This window comes from Leuciscus leuciscus (genome assembly GCF_965113295.1).
Source record: "Leuciscus leuciscus genome assembly, chromosome: 17".
In the NCBI taxonomy this organism is placed as follows: Eukaryota; Metazoa; Chordata; class Actinopteri; order Cypriniformes; family Leuciscidae; genus Leuciscus; species Leuciscus leuciscus.
The window spans coordinates 2,507,444-2,525,760 of record NC_138741.1 but is presented as its reverse complement, the minus strand read 5'-3'; the positions used below and the strand labels follow the sequence as shown (position 1 = coordinate 2,525,760).

Sequence of the window (18,317 nt, the reverse complement as noted above, 5' to 3'; positions counted from 1 at the left end):
GTGATATGCAATTAAGATAATAAATATTTCACTAATTATGTGTGCATTAAATTGATCAAAAGTGACAGTAAAGACATTTAAAATTAGGGATGCACGATACATCGGCCACTATATCGGTATCGGCTGATATATGTTCATTTTCAATGTTACTGTTATCGGCCCGATAGGAAAATTTGGCCGATATATTAAAGCTGATAAATAATGTATTATTTCCTTCAGCTGAGAGACTTCAGATGTGCACTGTTCAACATGATGGGTTTGAATTGCTTGAAATATGATTGAAATCACTTCAAAAAAGGAAAATACAGTAAAGTGTGACAGATTGTGTATATAATTATAACGAGAGCATCATAATTGTGTGCTTGGGACATGGATTTTAAATGATGAGACTTTTGTTTTTGTAATCAGGATCTCAAAAATTGTATAAAAATTAGTATTTTGATTTATCGGCCAATATATCGGTTTTCGGCTTTCAAATATAAAAGGTATCGGCCAAAATTGTCATATCTGTGCATCCCTATTTTAGAATGTCACAAAAGATTACATTTCAAATAAATGCTGTTCTTTAGAACTTTCTATTCATCAAAGAATCCTGAAAAAAAATAAAAAATAAAAAATGCATTACAAATAAAAATAAAACAGCAAAATCAAATGTTTTCAACATTGATAATAATCAGAAATGTTTAGAATATCAGAATAATTTCTAAAGGATCATATGATTAATAATATTAATAAAGGTTTTTACTGTATTATATTAACATGCCTAAGACTTTTGCACAGTACTGTATAATGGTATTTAGTGCATTATATTTAAGCATCATTATCAACTCCATAGAAGAACATTAATATCTTCTGACATATGTTTTGTATTTTCATGATCAGTTTTCTCTCAGGTTGAGCTTGGCAGTGTCCGTGTGTGTTTTACGCAGTGTCCGTGTGTGTTTTACGCAGTGTGCGTGTCCTTGCTTTATCTCCTCACGTCTCCTTAATTTAGTTTGGATGTTCTTGGAGAGTTTGAAAGCCACATTAGTTCCCTGCGTTCCTCACGGCGGGTGCGTTGCTCATTAATGAGCTCAGATGGCGTCACTCACACCAGTGCCAGCTTTACTGTAAATGCAACACGCGTTTTAATGGATAATAATGGGTGTGTATGACATTCTTTACTGAATGCCTCTGATGTTACACTGCTCACATCTAATGAGGCTTTACTTCCAAAATCACAGTGATTTATATATTGCATATTGAATATTTGAAAGCATCTGTGTTGTGTAGCTGTGGCTGGTGTTTTTGCTCTTCAACACTGGCATGATTTGGAGGAATCGCAGCTCTAAAGGTGAAACGCACCCAAACACACCCTCTTTCAGCTCAGGTGAAGTTAGTTCAGTGTTCTCATGCTTATCTTTTGCTTTGAGTTCTGACACTATATCATTTTCTACATCAAAATCTATGTGTGTAAAAGCCTGTTTTACAAGCATAAAAAGCTCCCCGTCGTGATCAACAACATCCATGATGTGTTCAGACGGCTTTATTTGCTTTAGCCGGTCGTCTGTATTGTGTGACCAGGTGTTCTGGGTGAGGTTTTATTCATCATCATTGAACAGGAAGTCGCCGTAAAGTCACACAATACTTGAAGATCTTTTGTGCCACATTATTTGCAAAGATTTTATTTACCATTTCTTTTTCCACAATTTTTAATAATCTTTTAACTTTTTTTTTAAATTCTCTTAAATAGTCTTTAAGAGTCAATATTTATTTATTCATTTACTTAATCTAATTTTTTGTACTATTTTTTATTTATGCTATTTTTTTATTTTACAATACTTGAATTTCTTTTTTAGTATTTTTATTTACAATTTTTTTCCACATTTTTTTTATCACGTTGTAACTTTACACATTTTTCCGCTTAAATAGTCCTGCCATATTTATTTGACTTATTTTTACTGTATTTTATTTAATTAATTAAATTATTTATCATTTATTTATTTATACTATCTTTTATTTATTTATATATTTTCCATTTAATTTAATTTTAGTGTTTTATTACCATTTCTTTTTCCAAAATTTTTAATAAATTTTTTATTCCTGCAATATTTATTTACTTCTGTATTCATTTATTTATGTCTTTATACTATATTTTATTTTCGTATTTTATATTTTATTTATTTTACATATTTCTCACATAATATGAGCTCATAAACATTTCTAAACTACTTTTGTCTGCAACAGACATTTACGCTGTAAATCATAGCCTTGTTTGACACACTTTAGTCAAAACACACACACCTTTATATCTCTAATCTATCTTTAATCTGACGGGTTATTTAAAGTGTTCAGCCTGAGCTATTATCTCTGTTCTCATTTGATGTGTTCTTCATAACCCCTTCACTTCTCTTGATTTGGTGTTATCTGCAGTTTTGAGTCTCCTACTATCTCCCAGTGATCTGTGATTGAGCGTCTGACTCGCATGTATCGAGCTGAGCTCTCCTGATGACAGATATGGACCAGGATGAAGGACGTTCCCTCTTAAAGCTCAGGGTTTTCAGCACTCGTTCCTGAACGCGCGTGAGAATAGCCATGTGTGCGGAGATCTGAGCGAGTGTGAAGAGGAGAGATGTTCTGCTTGTCATCATCCCGTTATCTATAGCTATCATTCTTAAGTGTGTGTGTTTATCTGGCCGTAGGGAGTGAAGCAAAGTGACGTCTGCCAGACACAGAACAAATGTGTCTGAAGATGATCATATTTTCTTGATCTAGTAAGAACTCTAGCAGCTGCAGTTTGGACTAATTGTAGCTTGTTTATTGAGAATGAAGGACAACCAGCCAGTAATGCATCACAGTAATCTAGTCTAGAGGTCATGAATGCATGAAACAGAACGTTCCGGAGCTTAGCGATGTTTATGAGGAGGAAGATGGCTGTTTTTGTAAGATATGAAATATGATTTTTGAAAAACAAGCTGTGTCTAATATAACTCCCATGTCTTTAACTGATAAAGATGAAGTAACATCCTTCTAAATGCAAATTGTATGTTAAGAGTAATAAGTAATACCTCAGTCTTATCTGAATTTAATAGAGGAAAATTACAGGTGACCCAATATTTTATATCTTTAACACACTCTGTCAACTTCGATAATTTAGAGATTTCATCTGGTCGTGATGAAATATAAAACTGAGTATCATCGGCGTAACAGTGGAAACAAATTCCATGTTTTCTTATGATATTACCAAGTGGCAGCATATATATTGAGAATAGCAGAGGGCCGAACACCGAGCCTTGAGGCACTCCGTAATTTACTGACATTATCTTAGATTTTCCCTCGTTTAAAAAGACTAAATGGCAACGGTCTGATATATGCGATCTAAACCAGCTTAATGCCTGACCCTGAATACCAGTGTAATTTTGTAGTCGATCTAAGAGTATTTTATGATCTATAGTGTCGAACGCAGCGCTAAGATCAAGTAAAACTGGCATACAGCCTTGGTCAGAAACTAGAAGTCAGACATTTGACATTGGAATTTTTCGTAGATATTTTTATTTATTTTTTGCAGGAAGGAACACAATTGAGCCGACAAAATAAAAAGACGAAAAAACCTAATTATTGGTTAAAACGGATTAAAACTTAAATAAAAATTAAAGCTGAAAATATAAAAATAAAAGCTATATATTTTAGCTAAAGCAATTTTCACTTGTAAATTTTACAAACAAGTAAAGAAATATTTAATTAAATGTGAAATTTAAATAATTAAAATAAATTAAATAATTCTAAAAATTTTAAGAAATATTTAATTAAATGTGAAATTTAGAAGCAGAAAGACTGAAATAGTATTTTCTTGTAAACAGGGTTAAACAAAAAAAAAATTGACGAATAATTGTTTTGGAAAAAAAATCGAAATCAAAATGAATAAAAACTACATAGACATATTTACAAAAATGATTAAAAGTGATAAAAATACAACAAAATTACAAAAATTTAAATTTAAAATTAATAAATACAATTATATTTGAATATATTCAAATAAATAGAAATACATTTAAAATATAAATTAAAAAAACTATAATAGTATCACACATGAAACTATTATAACACTTTGTTAAACAAACTCCAAGAATGTTTTTAGTGATGCTATTTTTAAAAACAAAGCAAAAGGAATTTCTTACGAATGAATTTGAAAGAACAAGACAAATTGTCAAATTCCAGATGCGTCTCGTCCGTCTTCTGGTCTCACAGTGAGACGCACACACACACACACACACACACACACAGTTTTGCTGAAGACGTGATGGCGAGACGAGCGCTGACATCATCACCAGCCGCTGATGTCACCGGTGTGTTCACACTCTGTGGTTTGGTCCCGTGGTGTTGTACGGGTCTCTGCATGTCGACACACACACACACACACACACACACACACACACACACACACACACACACACACACACACACACACCACAGTATCCTGCAGGAACCGCACTCAAACGCTGAGTTATGAGTTTGGAAGGTGTAATTATGCGATGTTGTCGAGTGATTTTGGTCAGACAAACATGTGCACTTGAGCTCTTTTCACTTACTGGTGAACACTACAACTAAACGAAGAGCAAATGAGGAGAATTGGTGCATGCTTTTATTCTATAAAAAATGTTAATAAATACTTTAACAGAATTTAAATAATTCTAAAGTAACACTTAATAGCTTAAATAGGTTGTATTTCATGGCAAACTTGCTGTCCTTCATCAACAATTTATGAAATGCATGCAAAAAATAAGCCGTACAGTCAGTCATTAACCCAGAAAACCCAGTTTCCCACTGATAATTACAACATTACGATGCTGTTAATCTCACAAATACTGTCATTCTGATGTCAGTTTATGTCTCAACTGGTTTTGCTTCAGGATCCATGATTTATAAAGAAATACAGTAACGAATAGTTTAACATTGAAACCGAATACACTGCTGTTTGAGGTCAGAACGATTGTTTAATGTTTTAGAAATAAAGTCACTTCTACTCACCAAGGCTGCGTTTATTTGATCAAAAATACAGTAAAAACAGTAAATATTATTCCAATTTAAAACAGCTGTTTTCCATGTGAATATATATAGTAAAAATTAATCTAATTCCTCTGACCAAAGCTGAATATTACCTCAAGTTTTCAGCGTCACCTTCAGAAATCATTCTAATATGCAGATTTTCTGCTGTTGTGAAACTGATACATTTGTTTCAGGATTCTTTGATCTTTGAAAGAACAGCACTGATTTGAAATAGAATCTTTTTAACATTATAAATGGCGTGACCGTCGCTTCTGAACGCTGGAGATCCGGGACGCTTGCTCTCCTCCAGGGCCGGGATTCAGCGGCGTTCCCGCTTGGGAAAGTTTGTATGTGTAAAGCGATGCCTCTTCTTTTCCTGCACGTTTGCTGAGTTTACTGAAGATGCAGCAGTTGTTTATGTACTTAATTGAGCTTGCGTGATATTTGGTGGTTAGGTGGGAGACGAGGCCTGAGCTCATGGAGCTGGAATGATAATGGCATTCGTGCTTCCCCTCGGTCTCTCTCTCTCTCTCTCTCTCTCTCTCTCTCTCTGCTGTGGTTGATGCGAGAGACCCCGGTCATCTCTTCCAGATGCTTCTAACCCTGCAGAATCACTTTCTCTTCATCTCTCCTGCTCGTCTTAGTTTTCACAGACACGCACACGCTCTCGAACGCTGAGGATTCTTCTCCTCTCAGACATCGCTTGGCAGAAGAGACAGCCCTGCTTATATATGACATATTTTGGCTCGCTATTTATTTATTTTGAAATGTATTTAGAGATTTTGTTCATTTGGAAATTTATTTAGAAATATTTATTCAGAAATTAAAGTTTATTTAGAAATGTAATTATTTAGACATTTTCGTCAGTACTGATTGATGGCCATATTTAGGCCAAACATGAGTGATGTTTCGATGATGGATGGGTTTCAACTTCATACTATTAAAATAAATTAAAATAAATGTTATATGTATTGTATATAATATTTCACATTAGATGTATTTAACAACAGAAATTGAATAATCATATGCAAAAATTAAAATACTGCTTAGTTTTCACTGTATGAAATAATTATACACTGATTCTTAATTATACACTGATTCTTAATTATACACTGATTCTTAATTATACACTGATATACACACGGTTTATTAGGTGCTGTCACTTTAAGAGCTGCACGGATACAATACACTGATACACACACGCTTTCTTTCTCAGCTGTTTACTCCACTGAACACACACCTGACTGTGTTTAACCTGTTGAATCTGAGATCTCGTGCGATCTGAGAGTCGGCTTTCTGCGTGCGTGAGCACTTCGCTTATTGCTTTCATAACTCAGTCATGTAATCTTTTGGAGTACTAAAATCTAATTTACTATTAAAATGACATACAGTACAGGCCAAAAGTTTGGACACATTACTATTTTTAATGTTTTTGAAAGAAGTTTCTTCTGCTCATCAAGCCTGCATTTATTTGATCAAAAATACAGAAAAAAAAAATGTAATATTGTGATATATTATTACAATTTAAAATAATTGGTTTTCAATTTATTATACTTTATTTCTGTGATGCAAAGCTGAATTTTCAGGATCATTACTCCAGTCTATCACATGATCCTTTAGAAATCATTGTAATATTCTGATGTATTATGAGTGTTGGACACAGTTCTGCTGCCTAATATATTTGATGAATAAAAGGTTTAAAAGAACTGCATTTATTCAAAATAAAAAAACATTTTCTAATAATATAAATCTTCTTTACTATCACTTTTTATCAATTTAACACATCCTTGCTGAATAAAAGTATTGATTTATTTCAAAAAAGAAAGAAAAAAAATGACTGACCCCAAATGACTGACCAGTAGTGTATATTGCTGTTACAGAAGATTTATATTTTTAAAACATTTGCTTCTTTTTTATTTTTTTATTTTTTACTTTTTATTCATCAAAGTATCCTAAAAAAGTATCACAGGTTATGAAAAATATTAAGCAGCAGAACTGTTTCCAACTTTGATAATGAATCATCATATTAGAATGATTTCTAAAGGATCATGTGATAGACTGGAGTAATGATCCTGAAAATTCAGCTTTGCATCACAGAAATAAATGATAATTTAAAGTACAATAAATTGAAAACCAATTATTTTAAATTGTAATAATATATCACAATATTACTTTTTTTTCTGTATTTTTGATCAAATAAATGCAGGCTTGATGAGCAGAAGAAACTTCTTTCAATAACATTAAAAATAGTAATGTTTCCAAACTTTTGGCCTGTACTGTATATTGAGGTTTAAGATCATATCAGCCAGTCTTAAACAGTTTAACAGAGAGTAGAAGCTGTTGAATTCTTGATTCTGATTGGTTGACCGTCATTCCAGTGTTGATTAATTATCTTTAATTGCTGTGAAGTCGTTCCAGGTTTGTTGAGCGCGTTATAGTTGCTTATCATTTCTTTCTGAGCTGTTTTTGTAAAGCAAAGATACGTAATCTGAGGCACAAACAAGAGCGTTTAGAGATGAAAAGGTTTCATGATCAGGGTTTGGGGGTTTAAACATTGAAGCTCATGATTATACACTGAAACAAATGGGTGTAAAATGTTTTGATGTATAGTAAACTTCACCACGTTACATTTGCACAGAACAAGCTCTATAGTATCAGCTCTACATCTGTTCCCCGCTCTGGATGAGATGCTTGGAGAGTCTCTCTATGATCTAACGCTGAATCAGACAGCGGTGACCCAGAACACAACAGGAACTCTATAAACTGGATCAGACACAACACAGTCCACAATGTTGAGTCAGATTCCTGAGCTCAGCTGCTCTGAATGTCCTCCGTGATCTGAGACATGAGGACGGTTCTTCACTGTACCTGCACTCATGTAAAACAGTATACGCTAGTAAATATAAAGCTTCCAAGTAAAGTTTTCTCTGCTATGCCATTGAAGAACCGGTTTTGTTTCCCTAAAGAACCGTTCAGTGGTCAGTTCTTACCATCCTAAAGAACCTTTTTCTTCGTAAAGAACCTTTTGTGGAATCTCAGCTTCATGATTGTTTGTATCATGAATGTATATTAGTTAATGTATATGATTTGTCCAGCTCTATGTATACAACTGGATGTATGTTGTATCTACTTTATCCGCAGTAGTGATGTTCGATTCTTGAACGAATCATTCTTTTAAGTCGGTTCACAGAATTGAACTGAGTCGAACTTTAGTTCCAGGTTGATGATTCAAGACGCTCATCCGAAGTAGCAGCGAATCAATGAGCCAATGAGGGTTACTGAACCAGAGAGCCAGGTCAGAATGAACCAATCAGAAAGAAGCTTTGACATTTAGCAGCAGCTCATTCGATTCTTTTTGAGTCGTGACTCTCAACTCGTTCATTTGTTCATTTCTAGACACTCTCATATTTGATTCAGTTTGATTCTGTGAACCGGCTTAGAAGTGCGATTCATTCTAGATCTGAACATCACTAACACACAGTTCACTCACATCCAGATAGATGCCATACAGCAAATCTCAAATGCTTGATTGTTTATATCATCTCATGATGTAACTGCTATATTATCGTCCAGCTCTAATCTGATGAATGCGACTATAAGGGATTATAAACACTTACATCATGATTTTCAGTAAAGCTGCTTTGAAACAAATACAAACGAATACAATTGTCGTGACTTGACCAGGTTTCCTGACTGCATATGAGTGACTGTAACGCTTACCATCATCTTTATATGTGTGTGTGTGTGTGTGTGTGTGTGTGTGTGTGTGTGTGTGTGTTTCTCAGAGTTGTCTACGTAACGAGCGTGACTACGAGAGTGTGGTGCTGATGCGACTGAGACAAGCTGAAGAGAGGAAGAGGCTGATCGAGGAGATGAAGAGAGAGGAAGAGGACGAGCTGGCGTGACCTCACACACACACACACACACACACACACTCACTTTGACCTTTGATTTTACAGGAATTAAACACCCAAACATCAATAAAGCCCTTTTGGAACGAACATTTTTGCCTTGAATATTCATATGGTGCTTTTCTATGGCAGGAGGATCGTGACATAAACAGTGACATTCATCTTCACAGTAATGAACATGAAAATAACAGAGTTAATGTTGAAAGATTCTATTTCAAATGTGATTCTGCTGTAAAGCTGCTCTACTGAAGACAAAAGTGTCATTATTATATTATTCATGTATTATTATCTATTATCTATCATTCTAAGTATTCTGATACAACAAGAAAATGATGAAATATGGACATGAAAACGGTTCTCAGTCAAATACTGGGAGTGAAAAGAGTGAAGTACAATAAACCGTCTGCCATTGGTTGGACAAACAGATATATATATATATTTTTTTTTTTTTTGCTTTCGATGTGTGATTGTGCTGTCTTTCTTTAAAATATATATATATATATTATAAATTTTAGTGACATTCAGTCATTTTAAAGTGATTTACTGACTCGAGTCTATTTGTAGTAGCTGGTGTGATCGTAACTGATGTATCTGAGATCTTGAACTGTAGAAGACTCATATTCTCATCCAGGACTTTTATTTTGACACCTTCAAAAAGAGAGTTCATTATTGTACATGTCAGCTCCTTTACATCCATCAAAAAAGTGGTTGTGAATAAATCATCATTGGAGATTGGATGGAGTAATATGTTTGTCTTAATGTAACACAAAAGTTGACTGTGATGTTTGAAGATCTAATGTTCACCCATGATATCTTCTGGTTTCTCAGAGCTCTTGAACGAAATAACATCATTTCTCTACGCATGTGACAGAACGGACTTAAACGTTTCCTTTCTGCTGACTTTGCCAGTGAAGGTTTGAGACGGTGTGTGTTCTTGTGGCACACAGTCATTAGTCACATGACGTTTACGGGCGCAGGTGATTGGCTCAGAAACTGTGAGTGGATAGAGTTTATCTCCAGGTAATGTAGACATCCTTAGTGACGGCCAAAAGGAAATTAAACAGTGCATTTCGATAAAAATGCCACAAAAAAAATTTAATTGGCACCAATAATTCATTTACAAGAAATGTAAAAGTAAATTGCATTCTGATTGTCAAGCTGTATTTGTGCTTCTGCTTGTGTTTTGCATGTTCGGTCCTCATGTCCATCAAACCGCAGTGATCCGACTTCACCACCAGACTTCCAGTTTTCTTTCCTTCTGCTGCTTCTATCCATCATCCGTTTGGTCTCCTCGCGGCCGTCACATGTTTCTGTTTACTTATGTGGGCTTTTCTTTTATATTCCTGGAAAGAAGAGGAACACAGAGTCTCTTTTACATTACAACACAGGAAATGCAATTACAGACGTCCTCAGGAGAACCGAGCAGAACCGCAGTCTTCAGCCGGATCAAGAGGTGGAAAACACATGCAAATCAGCCACAACTTCATTTCTGATGTAGCGTTTTCTATTGAAACGCAAGTGAATTTGATTTTTAAAAATGTACATTTTAATTTAACATTGTATAATGCATCGTTTACTTTCGGCCCTCGGTAGAGTTTGATTTTTGGACCTTCATGATGAAAATTTAGCAAAGTTCTACAGTGTGTGTAAAAGTCTTCACACCCCTATTAAAACAGCTGGTTTTTGTGATGTAAAAAAGTTAAACAAAGATAAATCATATTAGAACTTTTGCACATTTAATTAAAAAATGACAACCTATGTGACACCAAAGTGACACATATCAAATCATATCTTTGAATAACCAGAGCTGTTGCAACAGGGGTGTGTACACTTATGCCATGATCAAACATGCAACTCAGTTTAAAATAAGATATTTTATTTTACTTTATTTTTATTACAGAGTCTCACACAATCATACAGAAACAATATTAACATGTCAAGATTAGAAACACAAAATATAGCATTTACATATTCTGTAAACAGATTTAAAGGTATAGCGGAGGATCTTTCCAAATTTTAGATAAGACCCGCCCTCTCCACTTTTTGAAAAGTTTGATTGATTCACCAGAATGATTGACAATTAGGAGGACCAATAGTTTAGACTACCCACCAGGAAGTAAAACATCCTCCGCTATACCTTTAAGTCTGTTCAAAATTACATATAACAAAGAATGTGGGGTTCAAATCATTATTTTGAGCAGATAAAAACTTATATTTCATTGCAAAGCGTTTATTTAAAATAAAACCAAGTCGATATACTCAAATACTTTACATTTCTTCATCATTTTATTCCTTCATCAACTTTATTTCTTTTCTAAACGTTGATTGTGTGATCTCAGTCCTGCTGAAATCACTGTGTTTACCGTGTTTACCTGGAACACGAGACACTGGAGTCACTGGAGTCACAGCATCTTCACCTCTCTTTCAGTCTCTTTATGAAGACACCAGACCAGCGTCTGTCCGACGCCCGTCATACTCACGACTCTGTATCCGATCTTGTCGAGTTTGTCTAAGACGAGTCTCGGCGGTTCGTCCACATGATACTCTGAGCTGTTAGAGAGATCACATGACAAAGCTTTAGCTCAAGATAACATGCTCTCTAAGCCTGAGATGTTTATCTGTGTGTCGACTGTGATTTACATGCTCATGCAGAAATAACTGAACACTTACAAGATGTTTGACAGACAGACAGACAGACAGATAGACAGACAGATAGATAGATAGATGGATAGATAGACAGATAGATAGATAGATGGATAGACAGACAGACAGATGATAGATAGATATACAGATAGACAGACATAGATGAACAGAAAGAAAGACAGATAGACAGACAGACAGACAGACAGACAGATAGACAGATAGATGGATAGATAGACAGATAGATAGACAGACAGATGATAGATAGACAGACAGATAGATAGATAGATGGATAGATAGACAGACAGACAGACAGATGATAGATAGATATACAGATAGACAGACATATAGATAGATGAACAGAAAGAAAGACAGACAGACACACAGACAGATAGACAGACAGACAGATAGATAAACAGACAGACAGACAGACAGACAGATAGATAGATAGACAGACAGACACACAGACAGACAGACACAGACAGATAGACAGACAGACAGATAGATAGATAAACAGACAGACAGACAGACAGACAGATAGATAGATAGACAGAGAGATATACAGACAGACAGATAGACAGACAGATGATAGATAGATAGACAGAGAGATATAGACAGATAGATAGAGAGATATACAGACAGACAGATAGATTACAGATAGACAGACATATAGATAGATGAACAGAAAGAAAGATAGATAGATAGATAGATAGATAGACACTTACAAGTTGTTTCCCAGTATGGTGGTTTTTCGGGCTCCTAGGTACTCCATGATGTAGGGATCTGAATATTCATCTCCGACCGTTGTGGGCCCCGTCTCCTGAAACACACACACACACACACGGTTTCTCAACTTAAAGTCGCGTGAAAGGGAAACTGCGCTCGTCTCTTCTTCTCTATTGTGTCGTATATTCGAGAGAAACTCTTCTGGAACAAGAACAAATGCTTGATTGTGTCTGTGGAGAATTGATTGGATGATTGAACAGTTGTGTTCTGCAATTGGCTGATCACACGTGAGTGACAGGTTGCCCCGCCCACATCATCAGAGAAAAGAAGAGATGCTGCAAGTTATTCTGATTCAAGAATATGAGAAAAAAATAATGTTGTGCACTGAAAAATCATTTAGAATAAACACTGCAAATGCAATATTCCATAAAAAAACTAAAATTGACCATTTTACTTTCATTATGACTGTATTAATACTTGTATCAATGCAAATGTCTTTTGTCTTTTTTTTTCTTGTAAAATGTGTTCCTCTTTACAATAAATTACATTGAAATAGTTGTGTGTTTGTATGCTGTGTATCTGTCTGTTGATCATTCACTTGCAGGTGCACGAGCTGCACGTGCACGTAATGCAACATTAAACTTTTTCATTTAAATATGATTCAGACCAACACAAATCACGAGAGGAATAAAGCATCATGCAAGATTCACAGATACCATGTCAAAGCTTCTCTTGTGCACATGTAGGTTACTTCTATAACAACACCTGTAATCCTGTAATATCATAATCATAATCACAGCTGTCACTCATAATCGTGCACACTGTCTCGCGCGCTGCTCGTGTTTATACGCACCAGTCTGATCTGTGTGCTGATGAGGATGTACGGCATCTCGGCGTCAGATCGGGACACTTTCCAGAGGAATATCGAGGGTCTCGTCGCGTCGCGTCGCGTCTCAGCGTCTGCCTGCGTTCTCAGCTCGACTCGTGCACGCGCTCGCAGCGGCATGCGGAAACACCCATCGCTCTCGTCCAATCAGCGTCCAGCAAATCAGAACGCGCTCGGGAGGAGAGAGTCACTCCAGATGATTTAGGATATTATGTCACACATATAATTAATTAGTGTTCTAGATAATTTAGTAAAGATAGATAGACAGACAGATATATAGCTAGAAGGAAGATTTAATCTGGTTTAATAATCTTATTGTTTATTGTTTTATTTGGATCCCCATTAGCTCCCACTATGGTGGTCGCTGGTCTTCCTGGGGTCCACTGAAATCACAATACAAAAATACTAAATTCAATTAATCAGTACATCAATAAGATCTATAAAAACTACCATGACACACATTTAAAGGAGTACAAATTATGCAGTTATGCAAAAAGCAACATCTATTCAACATGCAATTCAAAACAATTTAAAACAAAACATGCAAAAAAGAATAGGTAGTACTTTCACACCTGTAATCTCTGTTTTATTGTTTTCTTAAAAGAAAATGTACTTTTGAGTTCCCTGACACTGGATGGAAGTAAGTTCCACTCTACAGCCCGTCTGTATACAATAGTTTTCTTCATAAAATTACATCTTGGACTAGGAGTAATCATTATCTTGTTGCTAACTGAGCGTGTCACATGCTCATGACCATATCCACTAAACAATATTTTTTCTTTTATAAAGTTATATGCTTCATTAGCCATGACCTTGTGCATGAGCAACAAAAGATTATATTTTACTTTTGCCTCTACTGTTAACCAAGATAATTTAATATGCATCTCACGCACACTAGCGCGAAAAGAACAGTGCAGAACTACTCTGGCTGCTCTATTCTGTGCAATTTGAAGTTTTCTTAGATGTTTTTGGGCCGCACTACTCCAAACTACTGGACAGTAATATAAGTGAGACAGAACAAGACTTTGGACTACATTTTTCAATGTAGCAGTTGGACAATATACAGAGCATTTTCTAGACATAGCGATACCCCTGCCCATCTTACTGACAATGTGGTCAATCTGGTCTGACCAAGATAATAAATTATCTAGTCTAACACCCAGCAGTGTGAATCTGGTAACCTGCTCGACCACATTGCTCTCTATATGCAGATTCAGTGGGGGGTGATACTTGGTAACATGTATCTATTGCAAAATATCATACATTTAGTTTTAGAAATATTCAGTACCAATTTATTCTTTTTCACCCAGTCCACTACTGTATTTAACTCATGCTGAAGTTTCTCATTGAGTTCAGGTAATGTTGATGCTGCAGTGAACAAAGTAGCATCATCAGCATACATAACAACACTAGCCTTTCTAAAAACATATGGAAAATCGTTTATAAATATTGAAAATAAAAGTGTGGACCCAGGCAACTTCCTTGTGCTATGCCGCATGATGTTGTTAAGCAATTGGAAAGACTACCATTAAAATAAACCTGTTGCGTCCTATTGGAAAGATAACTATGCACCCAAGTTAGTGCTGAGTGTGAAAAACCATATGCTTTGAGTTTGGCTATGAGAAGACTATGATCTATTACATCAAAAGCTGCTGTAAAGTCCAAAAACACAGCTCCTACTAGTTTCCCTTCATCCAAACCTGTTAGCCACTCCTCTGTCATTTGTGCTAGAGCAGTGTTTGTGGAAAAGCCTTGTCTATATGCATATTGGAACTTTGTCATCAATTCATTTGTACTGAAATAATCCATTATTTGATTAAAGATGATCTTCTCCAAAATTTTGCTTAACACTGGAAGTAAACTGATTGGTCTACTATTTGATCCAGTAAAGCCCACTTTTGCATCTTTATGAAGGGGTATAATTTTTGACTGTTTCCAAAGCTCAAGAAAAGTACCACTCAAAACGGACCTATTAAAAATGTGACTTATAGGTTTTGAAAGCTGAGTCGCAGCTACTTTAAGTATTCTTCCTTCCAAATGATCTATACCTGCAGATGTTTCAGTATATAGACCCAGTAGCAGCTTCTCTATGCCTGGATAAAACCCTGACCAGACCAAATCAAACGAATCTTTTGGATAAAACATGATATTTCATTTGTGCATAGAGAAAATGTGATATTAGGTGTAATTCTGTGATGTTATTGGAGTTTTGTAAAGATCTGAACACACACACACTCACACACACACACACACACACACACACACACACACACACACACACACACACACACACACACACACACACACACACACACACACACACACACACACACACACACACACACACACACACACACACACACACACACACACACACTCTCTCTCTCTCTCTCTCTCTCACTCACACACACACACACACACACACACACACACACACACACTCTCTCACACTCGCACACTCTCTCACATACTCAAACTCACATACACACACTCACTCTCTCTCTCTCTCACACACACACACACACACACACACACACACACACACACACACACACACACACACACACACACACACACACACACACACACACACACACTAACACACACACTCTCTCACACTCGCACACTCTCTCACATACTCAAACTCACATACACACACTCACTCTCTCTCTCTCACACACACACACACACACACACACACACACACACACACACACACACACACACACACACACACACACACACACACACTCTCTCTCTCTCTCTCTCACACACACACACACACACACACACACACACACACACACACACACACACACACACACACACACACACACACACACACACACACACACACACACACACACACACACACACACACACTCTCTCTCTCTCTCTCTCACTCACACACACACACACACACACACACACACACACACACACACACACACACACACTAACACACACACTCTCTCACACTCGCACACTCTCTCACATACTCAAACTCACATACACACACTCTCTCTCTCTCTCACACACACACACACACACACACACACACACTGAGCTTGGTAACTGCAAGGTTCTTTTCCGTATTACAGTATTTTTTAAGGCTTATTTCTTTGATTTCTTTTCAACGTTGGTGGTTGGACTTTTCATTTCCTTTTGGCCGAATTGCTAATTTCCTTCTAAAAGCAGTTCTAATCACTGTAATATGATGTTCAAGTCTCTTAGAGCGCTGAGGAAATGAAGCGATCCCATCTGAACAACAGCGCGAGCTCGATAACATCAGTAATAATAAAGCACACAGTTTTCAACTCATAGATCACAAAACCATTTACATCTGCTGTGATCAGTGTGAGCAACACGATACTGGAACACACTGATACTGAAACACCATTCACACTCGCAGGCTTGTCTGCGTTAGAGAATTAGGAGTGGAGAACACTAGTTATTTTGCATGTCTTGTAAAAGGTGACATATGTAATATAAATCTATGGTGTCTCCAGAATGTGTCTGTGAAGTTTCAGCTCAAAATCCCCTCAGAGCATTTATTATAGCTTGTCAAAGTTGCCCCTTTTTTGGTGTGAGCAAAAACACTCTGTTTTTGTGTGTGTCCCTTTAAATGCAAATGAGCTGCAGCTCCGCCTCCGTTCAGAAGAGGGCGGAGCCTTTACACGAGCTTCAGATACTCCGGCAATAACAAAACAGGCCAATCTCACTCATCCAGAATCCCAGAATCACCAGTAGCGAGTGCAGCCCACGGAGAGACTCAGGAAGAGTTTCACTTTTAGAAACACATGGACGTTTCTGAACGGTTAGTGGAGACATTTATGTAGTTGTTGTGGAGTTACATTGATCATGATCTCATCATCATGTTTAACTTTTGCACAAGTTGTCACAGTTCCCTGAGGTCTTTATAAGACAGCGGTGACATGTTCTGGTCACTAGTGTTCAGTGCTCGTTTGTGCTCAACCACACAACAGTTTCAGGCTTTGCTCAAACTTTTGCCATTGCGTTAGAACCATAGATATCATATATAAACGCTAGATGTCTTATGGCGCAGTCACTTCCGGCATCACCGTTCGGCCATCTTGTCACAGGCAGGCTTAATGTAAGGTGAGTGATCAGCACGCACACAAATCCTCTTATCTCGCTGAAATCTTGACGGATTTACAAACGGTTTGGTTTCTTACAAAGGTTATTACAGTTTTTCTCGATTGTTTACACACATTTTCTGAAAGCATGCCTCATATTCTCAGAACTCTACACACAAATCCAAAAAAACACACACAATGGGCAAAACCCCTCAATTCTCCTGCAAAATGAAACTTTACATTCAAAACAATGTTATTTCTTCTCAAAATGGTATTTTGTTTTCAAATGACACACACAAACCATCATATGAATAGACATTTATAAGGACCAGTTGAACACTGATGTGCTCAATGTAAAACACTATGATGAATGGAAAACACTTCTTCTCCATTCATCATAATGACTTAGGCCTTTTTTTGTTCAGTGTTACACTTACTACAGACAGTACATACATAAGTGTGTTGTAAAATATTCTCAAATATTATTTTTATACTCAGAACACACAAATACATGGTAACAAATATATTAAATTTTTCCCACAAAAACAATGTACACAGTGTACATCCCAACCAACACAAAGTTGTACATACAGTGGTCTACACACAAAACAACAGAAGAATTTACTGTATACAGTTACAGTAAAAAAAAAAAAAAATCCAATGTTGGGATCCATTGCTCCATTGAAGAGCTCACCTGTTGCCCTTTTATGCTAAAGCTCTGATTGCTAATTGTAAAACTGTGTGACGGGTGTTTGCCCATGTGATGAGTCAGTGTGCATATTTGAATGGCAGTGTGTTCCTTGTGAAAACAAGAGATTTTCTGCATGAAAATTGTGCCAAAAGCAGAGAATTGTGTGTAGTGTTTTGAAAGAAGTGTGTTTTAGAAGTACAATTTGAGTGTAAAGCAGGAATTGTGCTTGTAGTTTAGCAGAATTGGTTCAGGGGGTTGGTGAATGAGTTACGTGTTGTGGTCATTGTGTCTCAAGTACCAGAAAATGTGTGTAAACAATCGAGAAAAACTGTAACGTGGCT

General features: G+C 36.3%; 2 protein-coding genes across 3 annotated transcripts in view; one reads left to right on the top strand and one right to left on the bottom strand.

Annotated features, from left to right (window-relative positions):
- Window positions 1-9,026, top strand: part of dnajc17 (DnaJ (Hsp40) homolog, subfamily C, member 17) — a 72,247-nt gene extending 63,221 nt beyond the window's left edge. Inside the window, exon 11 of the mRNA XM_082143875.1 lies at window positions 8,811-9,026. Within this exon, the coding sequence (XP_082000001.1) occupies window positions 8,811-8,930 (120 nt within the window). The 3' untranslated portion in view covers window positions 8,931-9,026. The remainder of the gene's footprint in view (window positions 1-8,810) is intronic.
- A 530-nt stretch (window positions 9,027-9,556) lies between these two features.
- On the bottom strand, window positions 9,557-13,314 carry gchfr (GTP cyclohydrolase I feedback regulator). 2 transcript variants are annotated; one of them, XM_082143906.1, is made up of 4 exons: window positions 13,156-13,314; window positions 12,302-12,396; window positions 11,300-11,486; window positions 9,557-10,279 (listed from the first exon to the last, which is right to left on the bottom strand). In XM_082143906.1, exons 1-3 carry the CDS (start codon window positions 13,306-13,308, stop codon window positions 11,339-11,341), a joined length of 396 nt encoding a protein of 131 aa, XP_082000032.1. In that variant the 5' UTR covers window positions 13,309-13,314; the 3' UTR covers window positions 9,557-10,279; window positions 11,300-11,338. The 2 variants fall into 2 exon arrangements, with proteins under 2 accessions (XP_082000032.1, XP_082000033.1); XM_082143907.1 differs by having other exon boundaries at window positions 11,309-11,486.
- Between the last annotated feature and the right edge of the window lie 5,003 nt (window positions 13,315-18,317).